This window comes from Trachemys scripta, chromosome 9, assembly GCF_013100865.1.
Source record: "Trachemys scripta elegans isolate TJP31775 chromosome 9, CAS_Tse_1.0, whole genome shotgun sequence".
NCBI lineage: Eukaryota > Metazoa > Chordata > Testudines > Emydidae > Trachemys > Trachemys scripta.
The window spans coordinates 63,642,345-63,660,487 of record NC_048306.1 but is presented as its reverse complement, the minus strand read 5'-3'; the positions used below and the strand labels follow the sequence as shown (position 1 = coordinate 63,660,487).

The 18,143-nt window shown below is 42.4% G+C and overlaps 1 protein-coding gene across 2 annotated transcripts in view; it reads right to left on the bottom strand.

Moving 5' to 3' along the window:
• Positions 1 to 18,143, bottom strand: part of CLSTN2 (calsyntenin 2) — a 674,371-nt gene that overhangs the window by 98,062 nt on the left and 558,166 nt on the right. For both annotated transcript variants that reach the window (XM_034781547.1, XM_034781546.1), the window contains exon 6: positions 2,918 to 3,103. In XM_034781547.1, coding sequence (XP_034637438.1) covers positions 2,918 to 3,103 — 186 coding nt within the window. The remainder of the gene's footprint in view (positions 1 to 2,917; positions 3,104 to 18,143) is intronic.

Genomic DNA, 18,143 nt, shown 5'->3' with positions numbered 1-18,143 from the left:
TAGAAAGCCTAGAAACTCACATCTAACTTTAACTCTACCCCTTGCACCTACCAACGTTCCACCTTGCATCCTTGCTGTACCTTGAGTAACATTCTGATAAAATTCTTATCAAAACCTAGTTTAAGTCTAAAGTCTGCCTTGCCGAAGTAGTTTCCTCAGAGTGTTGAGCTGAGAATCTCTGCTTCTGTATACATGTATCTGTGATACTGCATGTATGTATGATCCCTGTCATCCCACATTCCTGGCATATAACTTACCTAGTTTGGATCCTTCCCTTAAAAGATTCATATCCCCAGATATGGTTGCTACATATCTTTTCTAAATCTTACAGAGTAACCCTTCATCTGAAACCATATGTATTTTGGTGAAATTTGTCCTGAATGATTACTCAAATGAAGTCAATTTTTGTTGAAGAGACATAAAAGCCTATGTTTTTGTGATGCCTGCATCGGGTCTTGAAAAAGGCAAGAACATTTTGCTGCAATGTGAAGACATGTTGATTTATATTAAAAAGCTAAAGTTGTACACGATCCTCTATCAATGTGGTCTTCAACCTTTTTCATTTGCAAAACCCTAAAAAATTTCGAAGGGAGGTGCAGACCCCTTTGGAAATCTCAGGCATGGTGTCCACAGACCACAGGTTAAAAACTACTGTTCTATGTTAATGACAACCTTTCACAGACCCCTGAGACATAGTCTGCAGACCCTTGGGGGTCCATGGACCACAGGTTGAAAACCACTGATCTATCAACAAGAGTAAGGTTGCCCAGTTAGATCAACGTCTCAGTTTTAATATCACTGATTGATGAAGATGAGTGCTGCTTGTAGACTGATTTTCTCCTGCTTTTGTGGTATCTCTGTTAGTTGGATTATGATTCAGGAGTAAAATTATGGTTGTTTGTGTTACCTTACCTGTGCAATTTCCAGGGTAATATCTGTAGATTTTATGAAGACAATAATATTCTTTTACTTCTTGTTTACCCCACAAGTAACTGATAGATATTGTGACAAAGCTCTGTCCTGGTTTCCATGGGTTCTGCATTTCCTGACAGATTTCGCTAGCCTCAGAGGCTCACTGTGGCCCTCCACTTAACCCTTCTCTCTCTAGAGACAAGGGTCACAGTCTACTGAGCCATTTTCATCATAAGCCAGCGAGGTAGGTGAGGAGAAGCTATCCTCCCTTGCACAGTCTCTGTTGTCTCCCAGACATGTACAATTCCCTGGGCTACTTCCCCACAGCAGCCCCCACTTCCTCAAGCTCCACTTCACCCTTACCTCAGGGCCTCCTTCCTTGTGCCTAATATGGTGTGTACAGCTCAGTCTCTCCAATAGCACAACTTCTCACAGCTCCTGACATGCACACCCACCTGACTAACTGGGAGGCTTTTAACTAGTTTCAGCCAGCCCCTGATTGGCTTCAGGTGTCCCAATCAACCTAGCATTCTCCCTGCCTTCTGGAAAGCTCTTAGTTGGCCCCAGGTATCTTAATTGACCTGGAGTAGCTGCCATTTACTTATCCTGGTACCAGGGATTTGTTTAACCTGGGGCTAATATATCTATCTCCCATTACTTTTCTATAGCCATCTGGCCTTGCCCAGTCACAATATTTATAATCTTAACTCCAAGTAAAATTTTTTTGGCCTGGGAAATGCTTTAGATTTTTAAAAAAATGTTTGGTAAAGTTGCCTGAGACATTTTCAGGCCCAAAATTATTTTCTAAAAGGTTAGTTTATTGATCTGTACATCTGTACAGTTTTGCAGTGCCGTTAGCAAAGCAAATTTAAGCCAATTAATAAAGCCCAACAGAAAAGTTATGAATTAAAATGGAAAAGTTGTATTGATTGTGGGCATCCTAGAATACATCTCGTAGAAGCTTAGACATGAGACTTAGGAAAGCTGCACTCTGGGGCTGTAGACTGCCTAACTGCACATTGACAGCAGTTCAGACACAAGCCTTAAGAATGACACACCCTGGGGTTGCAGATATCATAAGGTAAAGTGTACATAGCTCTAAAGTGTGGCTTAGTCTGTGGACATCCTGAAGTACAAATCTTACACAAGCCTTTAGCTGGAGTGCTGGCCACTCCAATGCTCAGAAACTATACCAGAGTCCACACGTAGAAATAAAAATTTCAGGTCAAAGGAGTATCAAAGTACTTTTTTTCTTAACTAACTAATAGCTAACTAAATAGTCCTCTTGCCTTCCAAGAATAGCAAGACACTTTTCCTGTTGGTGATACCTGCGCAGCAAAACAAATTTGGAGCATCTAGTTCAAGCCTATATTGAGCTACTGAATAAAGGGGCAAAACACATTTGGAAACTCTTCACTGAATCAGAATATCTTTTGTAGAAACTATCCATCTCTCAAATACCATTTTTCCATAGTATCCCAAACTTTCCATTTTTTAAAAAACTCTGGCAAAGGACTGCATGACATTTCTTAAGTGGATTTGTTTGGTGCAATGAAATTAGAAAGGGTCATTGGAATAGGAACTACAGTTTCATGTGGGTGAAGTGCTAAGGTCTTCATAATAATCTGTTATTTGTTTATACAGCTCCTGGTATGATAAACACCACAATAGAAATAATAAATCATCCACATCATAAATGAAGGGAAGGGAGAAGGATGAGAAGAAGAAAAGAAGGAAAGAAGATAAAGAGGAGAAGAGAGGAAGGAGAGGAGAACTGAAAGTAAGAAAGTAATGAAGAAAGAGTGGAAGAGAAAAGCAAGAACTACCTCTGATATTACATCATGCCATCTTGTTCATTCCTATGGGTACCAGCCAGTTAGCTATAATGGACATTGTGCATATGTAAAACCACATATACAGTAGCGACTTGGTCTGTGTGTTTATGGAAAAAGTGCTTTATCTGGACAAAAGGAATTAATAAGTAAACTGAAAACCAAGCACATACCACATAATTTTTGCAGTGATTTCTCAGAGTATGTCTCTCGGTCACAGCCCTTTCCAATATAATTGGTTTGCAGTTCAATAGTGGTCTGGATTGAGGAAACAGGTCCATCACAGGTTTCCAGGTGAATGCTGGGAAACAAAGGTATGCTGCCAGAGCCAGGCTTATACTCAATATGCTTGTTCCAGTCTGAAAAATAAAAATAAATTCACAGTACAAAGTAATTCAAAAAAAGAGGACTTTGGTGATGAACATTGGAAGAATTTCCTGGATTGCACTGGGTAAGAACAGAGAAAATAGAGAGGAGAGGCAGTTGGAGAGCAGTGCTGAAAACATGGTGATTAGACCAAACATTGAGCTCAGGTGCTATGGAGACAATTTTGTGTCTAAGATACTTGTTTTAGCAGAAAATAAATGCACCAGATTGTGCTGTGGAGATCCAGGAAGAGCTGTTTTATGGCAGGGTTGTCAGCTCAGGAGAAAAGAACTTCAGATTTGTTTGCTTAACACAGAGTTGTGTTTTAGTTGAGTTATACTGAACAACATGTCACAGGCACCTAACTGGAGACCTGAATGGACAACGAATGAATAGTGTGATGTGCACATTTAAAATAAGCCACATTTTCTAGTATTGACCAGGTAAGCTTGATGGGCTTCGAAGACTGAATTCTTATTGATTTGTAAAATGCCACTGCTTTGCCCCGCCAGTTCAATAAGTTCATTGCTGGGAAAGAGACCATACAGTTTGAACCCAGGCATCAATGAGTTAATTGCCCTATTTTTTTTTTAAATATGTTACTCTATTTGTAAAAGTATTTTGTGCACAGTGAAGTGAAGTAATAAAATCACTGGCTAGCACCAGGCAAGCACTGTGTAAGTCTCCTGACAAGAATTGTTAATACATCTCAGTCCTGATCTGCAATGGCAGTGCTTAGATCATATTCCTTGGAATGAGATTGTCAATGTGGAATGAGATATGTCAATTGTCATATGATTATGAAGTTCTGTGATATGAGCAAATGTCCTCTAAGGACTAGGATATGACCACCGGCCTCATTTGACTCATGATTAAAAGTTTTTCAACTCTAGTCTGCAGATGAGAAAGGCCAGTGTACCCATCCAAGGCACCACCTCTCTCTCTCTCCAAATGTTGTCTTAGTTCTGTGAACTACTAATGACAGAAAGCTACAGATGAAGATGCTCTGAGGGTTTACAGCCAGACCTGGCTAATCCATGCTTTGTTTATCCAGCTGTCTCACAACTGAGAAGATTTGAGCAGTTACCAATCTTACAGCACATGCTGTATGTGCCACTGACCTTTTCAACTGGAATGTTTAGTTTCTAAATCTGAATAAATATGGTGTTTTCAAACTGTTTTAGGGATTAGTGAGTTCTGATTTACTGATCCCACCAAAGCAATGCTGTATTAAAATTAAGAAAAATGAGTGTGTTTCAGCTATATTTCCAATTTATATTTAAGCCAAGTACACTTTTTTTAGGTACATAATTTATTACAAAACAACGCAAAGGTGCCACATTAATGTTGAGATTAAACAGTTAATTCTTTTAAAATCACGGGCCTGCTTAATCTGTGTCTCCCTAATCTGCACATCTGGGTATTTGGAAGATTTTTTAGACAGAGAAATCTTGTAATGTGCATAGCTCCAGCTTCTCTGAAGTATTTTTAGTCACAATAAAAGTGGGTCTTTGCTAGTAGAATAAATTCATTAAGGCCGAACATTCAATCAAACCTGATTAAAGGGAATGTACCATCCAAGGAAGTTCTCTTGATTGGGTGGTGGAGACAAAAGTCTCCAATTCAGTAATTAAATAGACTTCTACTTGCTTTATAGTGAATATTCACTCTGCTCATGCTGAGGTTTTACTCCACTGTAAATAGGTTGTACCAAGACAACTCTTTGGCACCAGATCTCACTGCAATTGTTTCCAGAAAGTGAGTAAAGAAGAACTGAGCCTAGAACTGCTCTCCACTACATACTATCCAGAGAGCTTCTTGCTACTGCTGATTTGGGATGCCCAATCTGAGACACCTTAAAAGAGACTGATTTTCAGAAAGTTCTGAGCATTCACCCTCTGAAAAGCTAACCCTTGTAGTGTGTCTCAAATTGGGCACCCAAAAATCACTGGCCACTTTTGAAAATTTGGCTTAGTCTATCTAATTTTCTGTCAAATACTTGTTTTCTTGCCAGAGAAAGAGATTAATCATGTAATGCTTTGTTATTAACTGCCTGAAGCTGTGACTGTGGGGAAATGAAGGTTTCACATGACGTTCCACACCTACTGTAACAAAAGCTTTTAGGATGTGTTGGTCACTATTCAAAATTATTAGCAGGCAATCATGACTTACTCACTATAGCTATTCTATAGGATGTTTAAAATAGCTACATGTGCCTGCAACTCCTCCCTCTAACAGATAACTAATTCCCTAGAATGCCTTAAGACATTGTCAATTGTATATCAGTATATCAACAGATTTGCATTCTCTACTCTTTCCAAAATACTTGAGGTTTACACTCTCAGACTGCTTAGAAAAGAATGTAATTTACTTCCTAACATTTCACTTCAAAAATATGAACATTTGCTGTTATGTATGTGCCATGAGAACAGATGAATTATGGCTCCTTCTATTCTCACATTCTCTAGTTACTTACAGACTATTCCCACACCCACAAATCATCAAACAGTGTGAGTTTCAAACTATTTAAAACATTTCAGACTAGTTCTGCACTTCTCGGATTTTGGCCACTTTTTGGTTTCTTAGCTACCTTAGATTAATTGGCCCTCATGCAAAATATTCATCACTGGATATGTGAAATGTGACTGAACCATTAAGGCTGACACATCTGTCTGCAAATCCACAATCTTTAAACATGTGTGAGGTATTGCTTATAAAATAGCCATAAAAATGTCAATACTCTTATTGTAGAATAACGAAGGGCTTTTTTTCTTCTGTTTTGTTTTGTTTTTAATTGTCACTTTAATGTCCCTTGGGATTTAAAGAGATGCAGCTTCATTTATTCCTGTTACTTTTCCAGTTGGCAAACTAGATCACTTATGGCTAGAACTATACATACCCTCATAGTTTTAGCTATTCACATTTGTCCAAGCTCCACTGTAAAATCTCAACTAGAATTCAACCACTGCTTTTTCATGCTGTCTAGCATTTGCATCACAGTATGTTTTGCTGCTAGTATTTTCATCAACATGTGTAACACTGGGGCCAGATCCTCAGTCCTGCCTAAGTCCCAACTGCACTGCCTCCGCTGACACAAAAGGGATTTAATGCCGACTTATTCAGGTCAGCATAGCATCTCCCTCAGTGTATGTGGCATTCTGGGACAGGAAAGGGGCAGTAATGGAGTGCAATGTAATCCTGAGCACCCAGTCTCTAAGGTGATGGCTATGTTAAAAATAGATCAGGTTGTTTACATACTCCTCATTCCTATGGTATTTTCATACCCTGGAGATGTTAAAATTGAAGTTAACACTCTTACCCTACCCCCTAGTAAGAGGCAACTTGAAAAGTACATAGAAGTTGTGAAAGTGTGAGAGAATGAGTGAAGTATCTGTGTGAAAAGGTGACTGGGAGAAAGCTAAGTCGAAGAGATGAGTATTGCATTTCATTCTGAATGGGGCAAGACGCATACTTGTTCTGATCTCTTGCAGAAGAAAGCTCCATTGACTAGGTCCGGGTCCCGTAAAAATCCCATCCCTTGTCCTCAATAGGCCTGGTTGGCAGGGTCACAGTTCCATGGAATAGTTACTGCAGGAGGTCATGGGGAAAGAGGGGATCACTTACATAACTTGAACCCAGGGAAGCTTTTGAATTGCAGGACAGACATTTTAAATTGGGACAGACAAAATGCAACTAATTTCTAAGGCTGAAAAAACAATTAGACAAATTAAGATATCTGAACCCATCTGAAATGGATGGGTTGGTATCCAATAAGCTAAATCCAAATCTCCTGGGTTCTCCTTTGGTAAACTCTGATCTGTGACAATATATTTTCAAGGTAACTCAGAGCACCACACACTCTGCAAACCCATGCCAGCCATGGAAAAGAGCCTGGATGAGAATAAGTCTGCCCAGTTCCAGAGAAGGAAGATGCTGTCTGCACCTCCTCATTCAGCTGGCCCTATTCTGCCATTTGTGCTATAAAGCACTGGCAGGTAGTTCTGGGCAGGCCTCACACCTAAACATCACCATGTCATATATTTGGGTGTGAGGTTCCATGGACTATGCAACTAAAATTTGAGCCTAGATCCAAACTCTTGAGTACCTCAAACTAACCCAGTGCAATCCTGTTCAGATCAAATTTCAATAACTAGCCAATCTTTAAAAATAAATAATAATGATCCCCATGCACAAGGATGGAATGATTTTTCCTTTTAAGTGATGGGTAATGTAAATGTTTTAAATAAAATATGGGGCGCTTACCTTGACCTTTATAGGGGTATTAGCTAGTTTTTCTTTCCCTTTGGTATATACTGTAATACAATATATTTCTAATTTCTATTTACTCTGTCTGCTAAAAAAGGCAAATTCTGCCTCCACCTTTGTGGCTAGAGAGGGAGCCCTGGTACACTAACCAGTACAGTTCCCCCTGTGCCGGGGAAGATGCACAGAACTCAGCTCCCACTGGAATTGCTTCTGTGCCTATGTGGAAAAAGGCAGTGGGAGCTATGTGCAAGGATGGGGTGGGGTAGAGCTACCTGGAGAATTTCTCCAATCTCCCCTGTGGAAGGGATATCCCTGCAGGCAAGCGGGGCCTATTGCAGCCTCAAGGGTTTGGAGCTGCATTTGGCAGAGTAGAAGGTGTTGACTGATTCTCTCTGTGGATAATCTCAGCACCCTTCTCAGCTACTGGCCCCTAACTGATTTGTTTGACAAGTATCATCTGTATTCAAATATTTTACTTTGTATGCACTGAAAACAAATATCATGTTAGAACAAATAAAAAAAGCCAGTACACCCAGACAGAGTTACAAATTGAACAACTGTGAACAGCTCAACATCCTCACTAAGTGCCCTCATGATTGATATACTGCACGATACTTAGATGAAAAGAAGCCCAAGGGCAGAGGTGAAAGTATGCCAGTATGGTGCGGCCAGACTGGACTGGCTTCTCTGGTGGGAATTTAAAGGGCCCAGGGCTCACCACAGCTGCCAGAGTCCCAGGCTCTTTAATTTGTCCCTGAGCCCCGGGGCTCCCAGCCGCCTCTGCAGCTGGTAGCTCTGGGGTCATTTAAAGACCCTGAGGCTCCCAGCCAGAGCTGGAATCCCAGGGCCTTTAAATATTGAAAGGCACTACCTCTTCCGGTTGAGGCCACACCTCTTCCGGTTGAGGCCATGCCCCCCTCAGGACTGCGGCATACCGGTAAGTCCTTTAAGTTACTTTCACCCCTGCCCAAGGGCTAAATAAATGACATCTCTGGATACCTACCATATGGAATCTGGGACGCACAGTGCAGAGACATTTGGGATGTTCAGTGCAGTACAGTCAGGCAAGGCATGGTTTTGTTACAACATCATTTATTTCAATGGAATGTGGAGACATACTACCACGTCACAAGCTGGTGCTGCTTTGCTTAACTTATACACTTAGGGAATGCTTAAAAGGCTAATGTTCAATGACGATGCAACATTTCTGAGGTGGTCCTACTTTTGATACCTGTGCTGCCCTTAGCATTTGAATACTGTGCTCCATGGAATGCCATTTTAAAGTCATAACATATATTGTCAAAATTATAACATCCCAGTTTACACAAATAAGATACAAGGTCCCTTCCTTTGTTTTTCAAACATTGAAGTGAATGCACCAAGCCATTCAAAGGATTAAGAGAGAAAATGGTGATTTTTTTTCTCTGCAGTAATTTGTTTTGTTACTGTTACACCTGCTCTGAATTCTCAATACCCGAAATAGTCTCTGAATGCTAGAAAGCCTCACTCATATCTTTATTAACATTCAAGGTCTTTCCTAGTTCTATTAGTGAATGATACTTTTCCATTAATATTCTGTCTTCAGGTTACACATGCATTTGTGTGATTATAATTCCTTTGTATATATGTTGTGCACGTACACACACACACATACACACACACACAATCACTTCCCCTTCCACAGTTTTCCATTCATTTTATAATCAGTTGGTAATGTAATTCAGTTTTTCTTTATAGTCGAAAGTTAATTTTGAGAGAAATCTTGAACTGCCACATCTTAATGATTGGAATAAATAAACTGAAATTTACTTAAAGAACTTGTACATGTATATCTTTATGACTCTGCTCCTGAAATCTGATCTGTATAGGTGGATCCCAGCAGAGCCCCATCAATTTCAATGGCATTCTTCAGGATTTCCCCAGGCAGATCCAACTGCAGGATCAGGGCCTGAGTTGCCAGAGTTCAGACTAGTACAAGCATAAGAGTAAATCATCAGATTTGACCATAGCAAATTTCACTTTTGGCATGGCCTCATTTCATAGAACATTTAAGAACTGGCATTCTGTTGCACTCAGACACTAGCAAGAAAGAGTGGTTAGTGGTGTCACTGTTCCCTTTTCCCCTTTCATGTTTTCTTTGTCTATTCCCCCATCCCCCTCCTCCCCGTAACAAATAATTTAGCTTGCTTTTTGTTTTATACTCATCAAATTAGTTTAATGTTTAAAAAAGGGCTTCTCTCATCTGTATTTTATTTCTGCCAGGTAAGTCTTTGAATATCACTGGAGACTGGTTTGAAAAACAGTGATTGGTTATAGTTTAGGCCTTGTCTACACCTAAAACTTGTGTTGACCTAATTACATGGCTCAGGGGTGTGAAAAATTCATATCCTTCAGAGATTTAGTTAAACCAACCTAAGCCCTGGTGTAGAACAGCTCTAGGTCACCAGAAAAATTCTTCAGTCAACCTCGCCATGGCCTCTCAAGGGGGTGGATTTATTACAGCAAAGAAAAAACCCTTCCGTCACTGTAGCAAGTATCTACACTAAAGCAGCATACCTGCAGGTATCTGTGCCACCATAGTGTGAGTAGCATAGATATAGCCTTACAAACATATCCTTAGAAATGTATGATCACATCTTTTCCAAAATGCCAATCCAATTTCAGAGGGTCTTGAAGGACTTCACTTCCATGGAGTGTCAACAACTGGCTTAGTATTTTTGACTGCTAACGTTGGCTTTGTGATGTTAATGCTACCAGAACTATGGATATATTAGTCACATTTTTGAATCTGCAGAGACTTCTGAGAACCAGTTAATCCACCCAAGGATGGAGATTGTGGACACACATTTTGAGGAGGTAGAATCAGGGTAGAAAAGTTAAAAAGATGCCTTTTTAGACTGACTGTATTCCCCTTTTAGTGACCAAGTGAGGCCAATGCCAATGCATTCTGCTGGTGTGAAAACCCTCACTAAGAGCACAAAAGCACTGGCAGAAGACATACTACATTGCAATCTAAACACGTTGACTCAGATGCTCTTATCTCACATCTGCATTGATCCCAACAGATTGTCAAAATGGGTTAAGTCAGTTCTTTATAATCTGTGAAAGAAAGGACAGACTAGCACTGCACTGAAAACACCACCTCAGCCTAAATAGTGTGCTAGTCACACATTCAGTGACCTGCCTCATTCAGCATTGGTTCTGCTACCCGGGGAAGTAAAAACACACTGCATAGTTCTTATCTTCTATTACATACCTTTTATAGTACACATGTACCTACAGTTTGGATGTTGACCATAGACGGAACTAGATTAAGGGGGAGTGATAGCTCAGTGGTTTGAGCATTGGCCTACTAAACCCGAGACTGTGAGTTCAATCCTTGAAAGGGCCATTTAGGGATATGTCTGGGGATGGGTCCTGCTTTGAGCAGGGGGCTGGACTAGATAACCTCCAGAGGTCCCTTTGAACATTGATATTCTATGAGAAACCTCAACATGTCCTGTAAAGGATGCTCAGTATTTTTATAGAAAGCATCATGGTGATAGCACACAATTCAGATAAAACCTAACATAAAGTGCAGCCACACAGCATACATGCACCTGGAAATCTGCATACAACTGTTCCATCACAAATATGTTAGCCCTGAGCAGCAGGGTGCTTCAGATACACACAAGTTAAGAATGTTCACAGCAGCTACTCACAACTCCCACAGTCAAGAGGCCAAACAGCCAAGACATTCTACCAGGTTAGACGCTGTGTAATTATTCCAATAGATCACACTAACTTGTTTGTCTTTCACCTGAAATGGTATTTTCAAAGTGGTTTTGTACATTAGTCACATCATACACATCAGGTAGTCATTCTGTACCCCTTTCTTTTGTCTGTACAAGCTGCTGTACTGCCTTGTTTATTTCCACAGAAATATTGTAGAGTCCCTCTAGAGTGGTGCATATATAGATATAGGTTTGCGTATGGCCATTTCCATTTTTGTGAGTTTGCTTTCTCCAGCAGTGGGTGTATTTGTCCCTTCCCCACCTCAAAAGCACATGCAGTGAGAATGAAAGGTTATTCTAATGGCACAACTCTGTATGATGGCCCACGCCCATTCTGCCTGGGCCAGCATTCTCTGCATGGGGTTGCAAACAAATGTAGATAGAGGGCAGCTCAGAGAGAGTTATTTCCAAAGCATTTTCAGCTCCATTTTGGAAACAGATATATGAAAACATGAGCCATTCCACCTGATCATTTCATCTGTTCCCCTTGGCATAAATGCCAAAAACTTTTGAAGGGGAGAACTTTTCTCTTTTGCCACTTTCAAATGCCACGCGTGCATTGAAGTGACCTTTCCAGGGAACTCTGGATAGAGCTTCTTACAGGATCCATCAACAGCATCACTGTGCCCTGGCCAGAGTTTCATTTCTTGAGATCATGATTTAAACAGATATAAGCCCTTGATGGTGGATGAAAGAACCTTCTTCTTCCTAAGGACCTGAGTGTGCTGCCTGCCAGGGACTCCGAGCAACTTCAACTTCCAGCATTTGATGGACAGCAGGTATTATGCCAAAATGAAGCAAAATTAAAGTTGCAGCTGGGCCTCCACAGGAACCCTGCCACTGGTGGTTGCCCCCAGCAGGAAAGGGCCCACGACGCAATGGAGCTGGGGATGAGGGGTTTAGGAGGGGCTCAGGGCTGAGGCAGAGAATTGGGGAGCAGGGGTAAAGGGCTGCAGGGTGGGGCCAGGAATGAGGGGTTCAGGGTGTGGGAGGGGGATCTGGGCTGGGGCAGGGGGTTGGGGTGTGGGGTGCAGGAGGGGGCTCCAGGTTTGGGGGGAGCTCAGGGCTCGGGATTGGGGTGTGGGGTTGGGGCATGGGCTTATCTCGGGCGGCTCCTGGTCAGCTGCGCAGTGGGGCTGCTAAGGCAGGCTTCTTGCCCGTCCTGGCACTGCAGACCGCGCTGCACCTGGAAGTGGCCAGCAGCAGGTCTGGCTCCTAGGCGGAGGCGTACAAGCGGCTCTACGTGGGACTTGCCCGCAGGCACTGCCCCCCCAGCTCTCATTGGCGGGAACTGGCCAATGGGAGTCCGGAACCGGTGCTCAGGTCGGGAGCAGTGTGCACAGCTCCATTACACCCCCACCAAGGAGTCAGAACTGCTGCTGGCCACTTCTGGGGCGCAGCACGGTGTCTGAAGAGGTAGGGAATAGTAGCCTGCCTCAGCCGGGCAGCACTGCAGACGGGACTATTAACAGCCCGGTCAGCAGCACTGACCAGAGCCACTGTGACCTAGTGCCTTACATTCTGTGACCCAGTACTGGGTCGCGACCCACAGTTTGAAACCACTGGCCTAGAGGAAAAAAGGACCAAAAAAGTGCCACCATGGCAACAAAGTAAAAGAAGCAGTTAGAGGCAAAAAGGTATCTTTTAAAAAGTCTAAGTTAAAACATGTTAAGGAAAATACAAAGGAGCATAAACTCTGGCAAGTGAAGTGTAAAAATATAATTAGGAAGGCAAAAAAAGAATTTGAAGAACAGCTAGTCAAAGACTCAAAAAGTAACAGCAAAATTTTTGTTTAAGTACATCAGAAGCAGGAAGTCTGCTAAACAACTAGTGGGGTCACTGGATGATCAAGATGCTAAAGGAGCACTCAAGGAAGATAGGACCATTGCTGAGAAACTAAATGAATTCAAATCTGAGGAACTGTCCCAGATTGAGGTGTCTTGAAACAAATTGATAAATTAAACAGTAATCAGTCACCAGGACCAGATGGCATTCACCCAAGAGTTCTGAAGGAACTCAAATGTGAAATTGCAGAACTAATAACTGTGGTATGTAACCTATCATTTAAATCAACTTCTGTACCAGATAAATGGAGGATAGCTAATGTGATGCCAATTTTTGAAAAAGGCTCCAGAGGTGATCCTGCCAATTACAGGCTGGTAAGCCTAACTTAAGTATTAGGCAAATTGGTTGAAACAATAGTAAAGAACAGAATGATCAGACACATAGATGAACATGATTTTTGGGGGAAGAGCCAACATAGCTTTTGTAAAGGGAAATCATGCCTCACCAATCTACAAGAATTCTTTGAGGGGGTTAACAAGCATGTGAACAAGGATGATCCAGTGCATATAGTGTACTTAGATTTTCAGAAAGCTTTTGACAAGGTCCCTCACCAAAGGCTCTTAAGCAAAGTAAGCTGTTATGGGATTAGAGGGAAGGTCCTCTCAGGGTTGAAAAATAGGAAGGCAAGGAAAAGAATAAATGGCCAGTTTTCAGAATGGAGAGAGGTAAATAGTGGTGTCCCCCAGGGGACCAGAACTGTTCAACATATTCATAAATTATCTGGAAAAAAGGGTAAAGACTGAGGTGGCAAAATTTGCAGATGATACAAAACTACTCAAGATCGCTAAGTCCAAAGCAGACTATGAAGGGATCTCACAAAACTGGGTGACTGGGCAATAAAATGGCAGATGAAATTCAATGTTGATAAATGCAAAGTAATGCACACAGGAAAACATAATCCAAACTATACATATAAAATTATGTTAGCTGTTACCATTCAAGAAAAAGATCTTGAGTCATTGTGGATAGTTCTCTGAAAACATCTTCTCAATGTGCAGTGGCAGTCAAAAAAGCTTGGGAACCATTAAGAAAGGGATAGATATAATTAGACAGAAAATATCATATTCCCTCTATATAAATCTATGGTACACCCACATTTTGAATACTGAGTGCAGATGTGGTTGCCCCATCTAAAAAAAAAAGATATATTTGAATTGGAAAAGATATAGAAAAGGGCTACAAAAATTATTAGGGGTGTGGAACAGCTTCTATATAAGGACAGATTAATAAAACCGGGACTTTTCAGCTTGGAAAAGAGATGATTAGAGGGGAATATGATCAAGGTCTATAAAATCATGATGTGACATTGCACTCCATAATGTTTTATGGAAATACGCATATGAGTGTGAATATGATGTAACTGGAATATGCTTTAGGCAAAAGGTATCTTGAAGGTATCATTACAAAGCTTATAATCTACTGAGTGTGTTCATCCTTTTTGTTTCAGAGTGGTAGCTGTGTTAGTCCGTATCAGCAAAAACAACCAGGAGTCCTTGTGGCACCTTAGAGGCTAACAAATGTATTTGGGAACAAGCTTTCATGGGCTAGAACCCATTTCATCAGATGCATGGAGTGGAAAATACAGTAGCAGGTATATATACAAAGTACATGAAAAGATGGGAGTTGCCTTACCAAGTGGGGGGTCAGTCTAAAGAGACAATTCAATTAAAAGAGACAATTCAATTAACAGTAGGATACCAAGGGTGGAAAAATCACTTTTGTAGTGGTAATGAGGGTGGCCCATTTCAAACAGTTGACAAGAAGTTGTGAGTAACTTAGGGGGAAATTAATATGGGGAAATTAGTTTTTGTAATGACCCATCAACTCCCAGTCTTTATTCAGGCCTAATTTGATGGTGTCCAGTATGAAAATTAATTTCAGTTCTGCTGTTTCATGTTGGAGTCTGTTTTTGAAGTTTTTTGGTTGAAGAATTTAAGTCTGTTATTGAGTGACCAGGGAGACTGAAGTGTTCTCCTACTGGTTTTTTAATGTTATAATTCCTGATGTCAGATTTGTGTCCATTTATGCTTTGCATAGAGACTGTCCGGTTTGGCCAATGTAGATGGCAGAGGAGCATTGCTGGCACATGATGGCATATATCACATTGGTAGATGTACAGGTGAACGAGCCCCTGATGGTGTGGCTGATGTGGTTAGGTCCTATGATGGTGTCCCTTGAATAGATATGCGGACAGAGTTGGCACTGGGGTTTATTGCAGGGTTTGGTTCCTGGGCTAGTGTTTTTTGTTGTGTGGTGTGTAGTTGCTGGTGAGTATTTGCTTCAAGTTGGGGGGGCTGTCTGTAAATGAGGACTGGCCTGTCTCCCAAGGTCTGTGAGAGTGAGGGATCATCCTTCAGTATAGGTTGTAGATCCTTGATGATGCATCGGAGAGGTTTTAGTTGGGGGCTGTACGTGACGGCTAGTGGCGTTCTGTTACTTTCTTTGTGGGGTCTGTCTTGTAGTAGGTGACTTCTGTGTACCCTTCTGGCCCTGTCAATCTGTTTCTTTATTTCACCAGGTGGGTACTGTCGTTTTAAGAATGCTTAATAGAGATCCTGTAGGTGTTTGTCTCTGTCTGAGGGATTGGAGCAAATGCGTTTGTATCTTAGAGCTTGGCTGTAGACAATGGATCATGTGATGTGGTCTGGATGAAAGCTGGAGGCATGTAGGTAAATATAGCAGTCAGTAGGTTTCCAATATAGGGTGGTGTTTATGTGACCATCGCTTATTAGCACTGTAGTGTCTAGGAAGTGGGTCGCTTGTGTGGAATGGTCCAGGCTGAGGTTGATGGTGGGGTGGAAATTGTTGAAATCTGGGTGGAATTCCTCAAGGTCCTCCTTCCCATGGGTCCAGATGATGAAGATGTCACCAATGTAGTGCAAGTAGAGTAGGGGCATTAGGGGACGAGAGCTGAGGAAGCGTTCTAAGTCAGCCATAAAAATGTTGGCATACTGTGGGGCCATGCGGGTAGCCATAGCAGGTCCGCTGACTTGAAGATATAAATTGTCACCAAATCTGAAATAGTTGTGCGTGAGGACAAAGTCACAAAGTTCAGCCACCAGGTTTGCCGTGACATTATCAGGGATACTATTCCTGATGGCTTGTAGTCCACCTTTGTGTGGAATGTTGGTGTGGAGAGCTTCTACATCCATAGTGGCTAGGATGGTGTTTTCTGGAAGATCACCAAAGGATTTCTATTTACTAAAGGATGGGGCCCAGACTAGGAAGGAGTCTAGTCTGTGAAAGAAGCTTATTGGAACATTTCTGAGGGTGAGATTTTACCTGTAATCAGTTTCTTAATGTATTAGGCTTAGACGTGCGTGTTTTTGCTTTATTTTTCTTGTTGACTTACTTTGTTCTGTTGGTTATTACTTGAAACTACTGAAGTCCTAGTTTTTTTTATTCTTATTAAAATCACTTTTGTTTATTATTGAACCAAGAGTAAGTGATTAATATCTGTGGGAGCAAACAGCTGTGCATCTCTCTCTATCAATGATAAAGAGGGCAGACAATTTATGAGTTTACCCTGTGTGATGAAGTGGGGGATTTTCTTGTTTTTTCTTGTTTTTGGTGGGGTTTCAATGGTTTGCATGCTGAGGGGGTGGGACTCAGTTTCCCTGGGTGTTACTGGTTTAACGAGGTGAGGGGAGAGGGAGTTTGTTGTTACAGAGGACCAGAGAGGGAACATGGGACCCCAGCCAATGGCCTCGAGCATGGATACCCCAGCGACCGGTGACCTGAGACCCTGACCTGGAGACCCAGCTCAGGAGTTGCAGCCCGTTCTGGCCAGTGGGAGAACAATGGCCTGCAGAGTGAGGAGCCAGTGAGCTACCCAGCCGGTTCCAACCAGAGGACAGAAGCGAGGCGAGGAGGCCGCAGTTTACAACCCTGTTTACCTGGAGAGAAGACAATGGATGGAGGCGGGGCTTGGGGCCGGGGAGCTCAGATGCCCAGCTGGGAAGCAGGGGGGCTCTGGGCTGGAGAGGGGGGAGCAGGCAGAGCCCACCTGGATGCAGAGAGACTGGGCTGGGCTGGGCTGAGGGAGGCCAGGCCTGAGGCCCTGAGAGTTTCCTGTGCTGTGTTCAACTCTCAATAAATCCTCCTGTTTTATGCTGGCTGAGAGTCACTCCGGTCTAGAGAACAGGGTTGCATCAACCCCTTTGGGGGTGGAGGCCCCGGGGGTCCAGAGCGAGTGGACTCCCTGAGGGGGCCCACGGCAGAGAAAGACGTGCTAAGGCTCAGAGAGGTGCGGCTCCAGGAGGTGGAGGGGCCTGACCCCGAGAGAGAGTGGACCCCAGAGAAGGGCTGTCGCACTGAAAGGGGCACCCCCCATGGACCGCACGGGGCCAAAACTGGGCACGATCTGTGAGTCTGTGACACCCTGTATAATCTTTATACAAATAAAATGGATTTATTGGGGTTTGGATCCCATTGGGAGCTGGGTGTCTGGATGCTGGAGATAGGAAACCTGTGGAGCAGTTTTTAGTTAAAATCTGCAGCTTTGGGGGCGTGGACCAGACCTGGGTCTGTGTTGCAGCAGGCTAGCATGTCTGGCTCAACAAGGCAGGGTTCTGGAGTCCCAAGCTGGCAGGGAAAACGGGCTCAGAGGTAACTTAAGAACGTCAGGTGACAGTCCCAAAGGAGTCTCTGTGACAGAACCCGTCACACATGACAGGTGTGGAGAAAGTAAATTATGAAGTGTTATTTACTCCTCCCAGTAACACAAGAATTAGGGGTCACCCAATGAAGTTAATAAGCAGCAGGTTTAAAACAAACAAAAGGAAATATTTCTTGACACAACACATAGTCAAGCATCCGAAGAAGTGAGGTTTTTACTCATGAAAGCTTATGCCCAAATAAATCTGTTAGTCTTTAAGGTGCCACCAGACTCCTTGTTGTTTTTATAGTCAAGCTGTGGAACTCTTTGCCAGGGGATATTGTGAAGACCAAGACTATAACAGGGTTCAAAAAAGAACTAGATAAGTTCATGGAGGATAGGGCCATCAATGGCTATTAGCCAGGATGGACATGGATGTGAAATTATGCTCTGAAGTGTTCCTAGACTCTGTTTGCCAGAAGCTGGGAATGGGCAACATGGGATGGATCATTTGATGATTACCTGTTCTGTTCATTCCCTCTGAAGCACCTG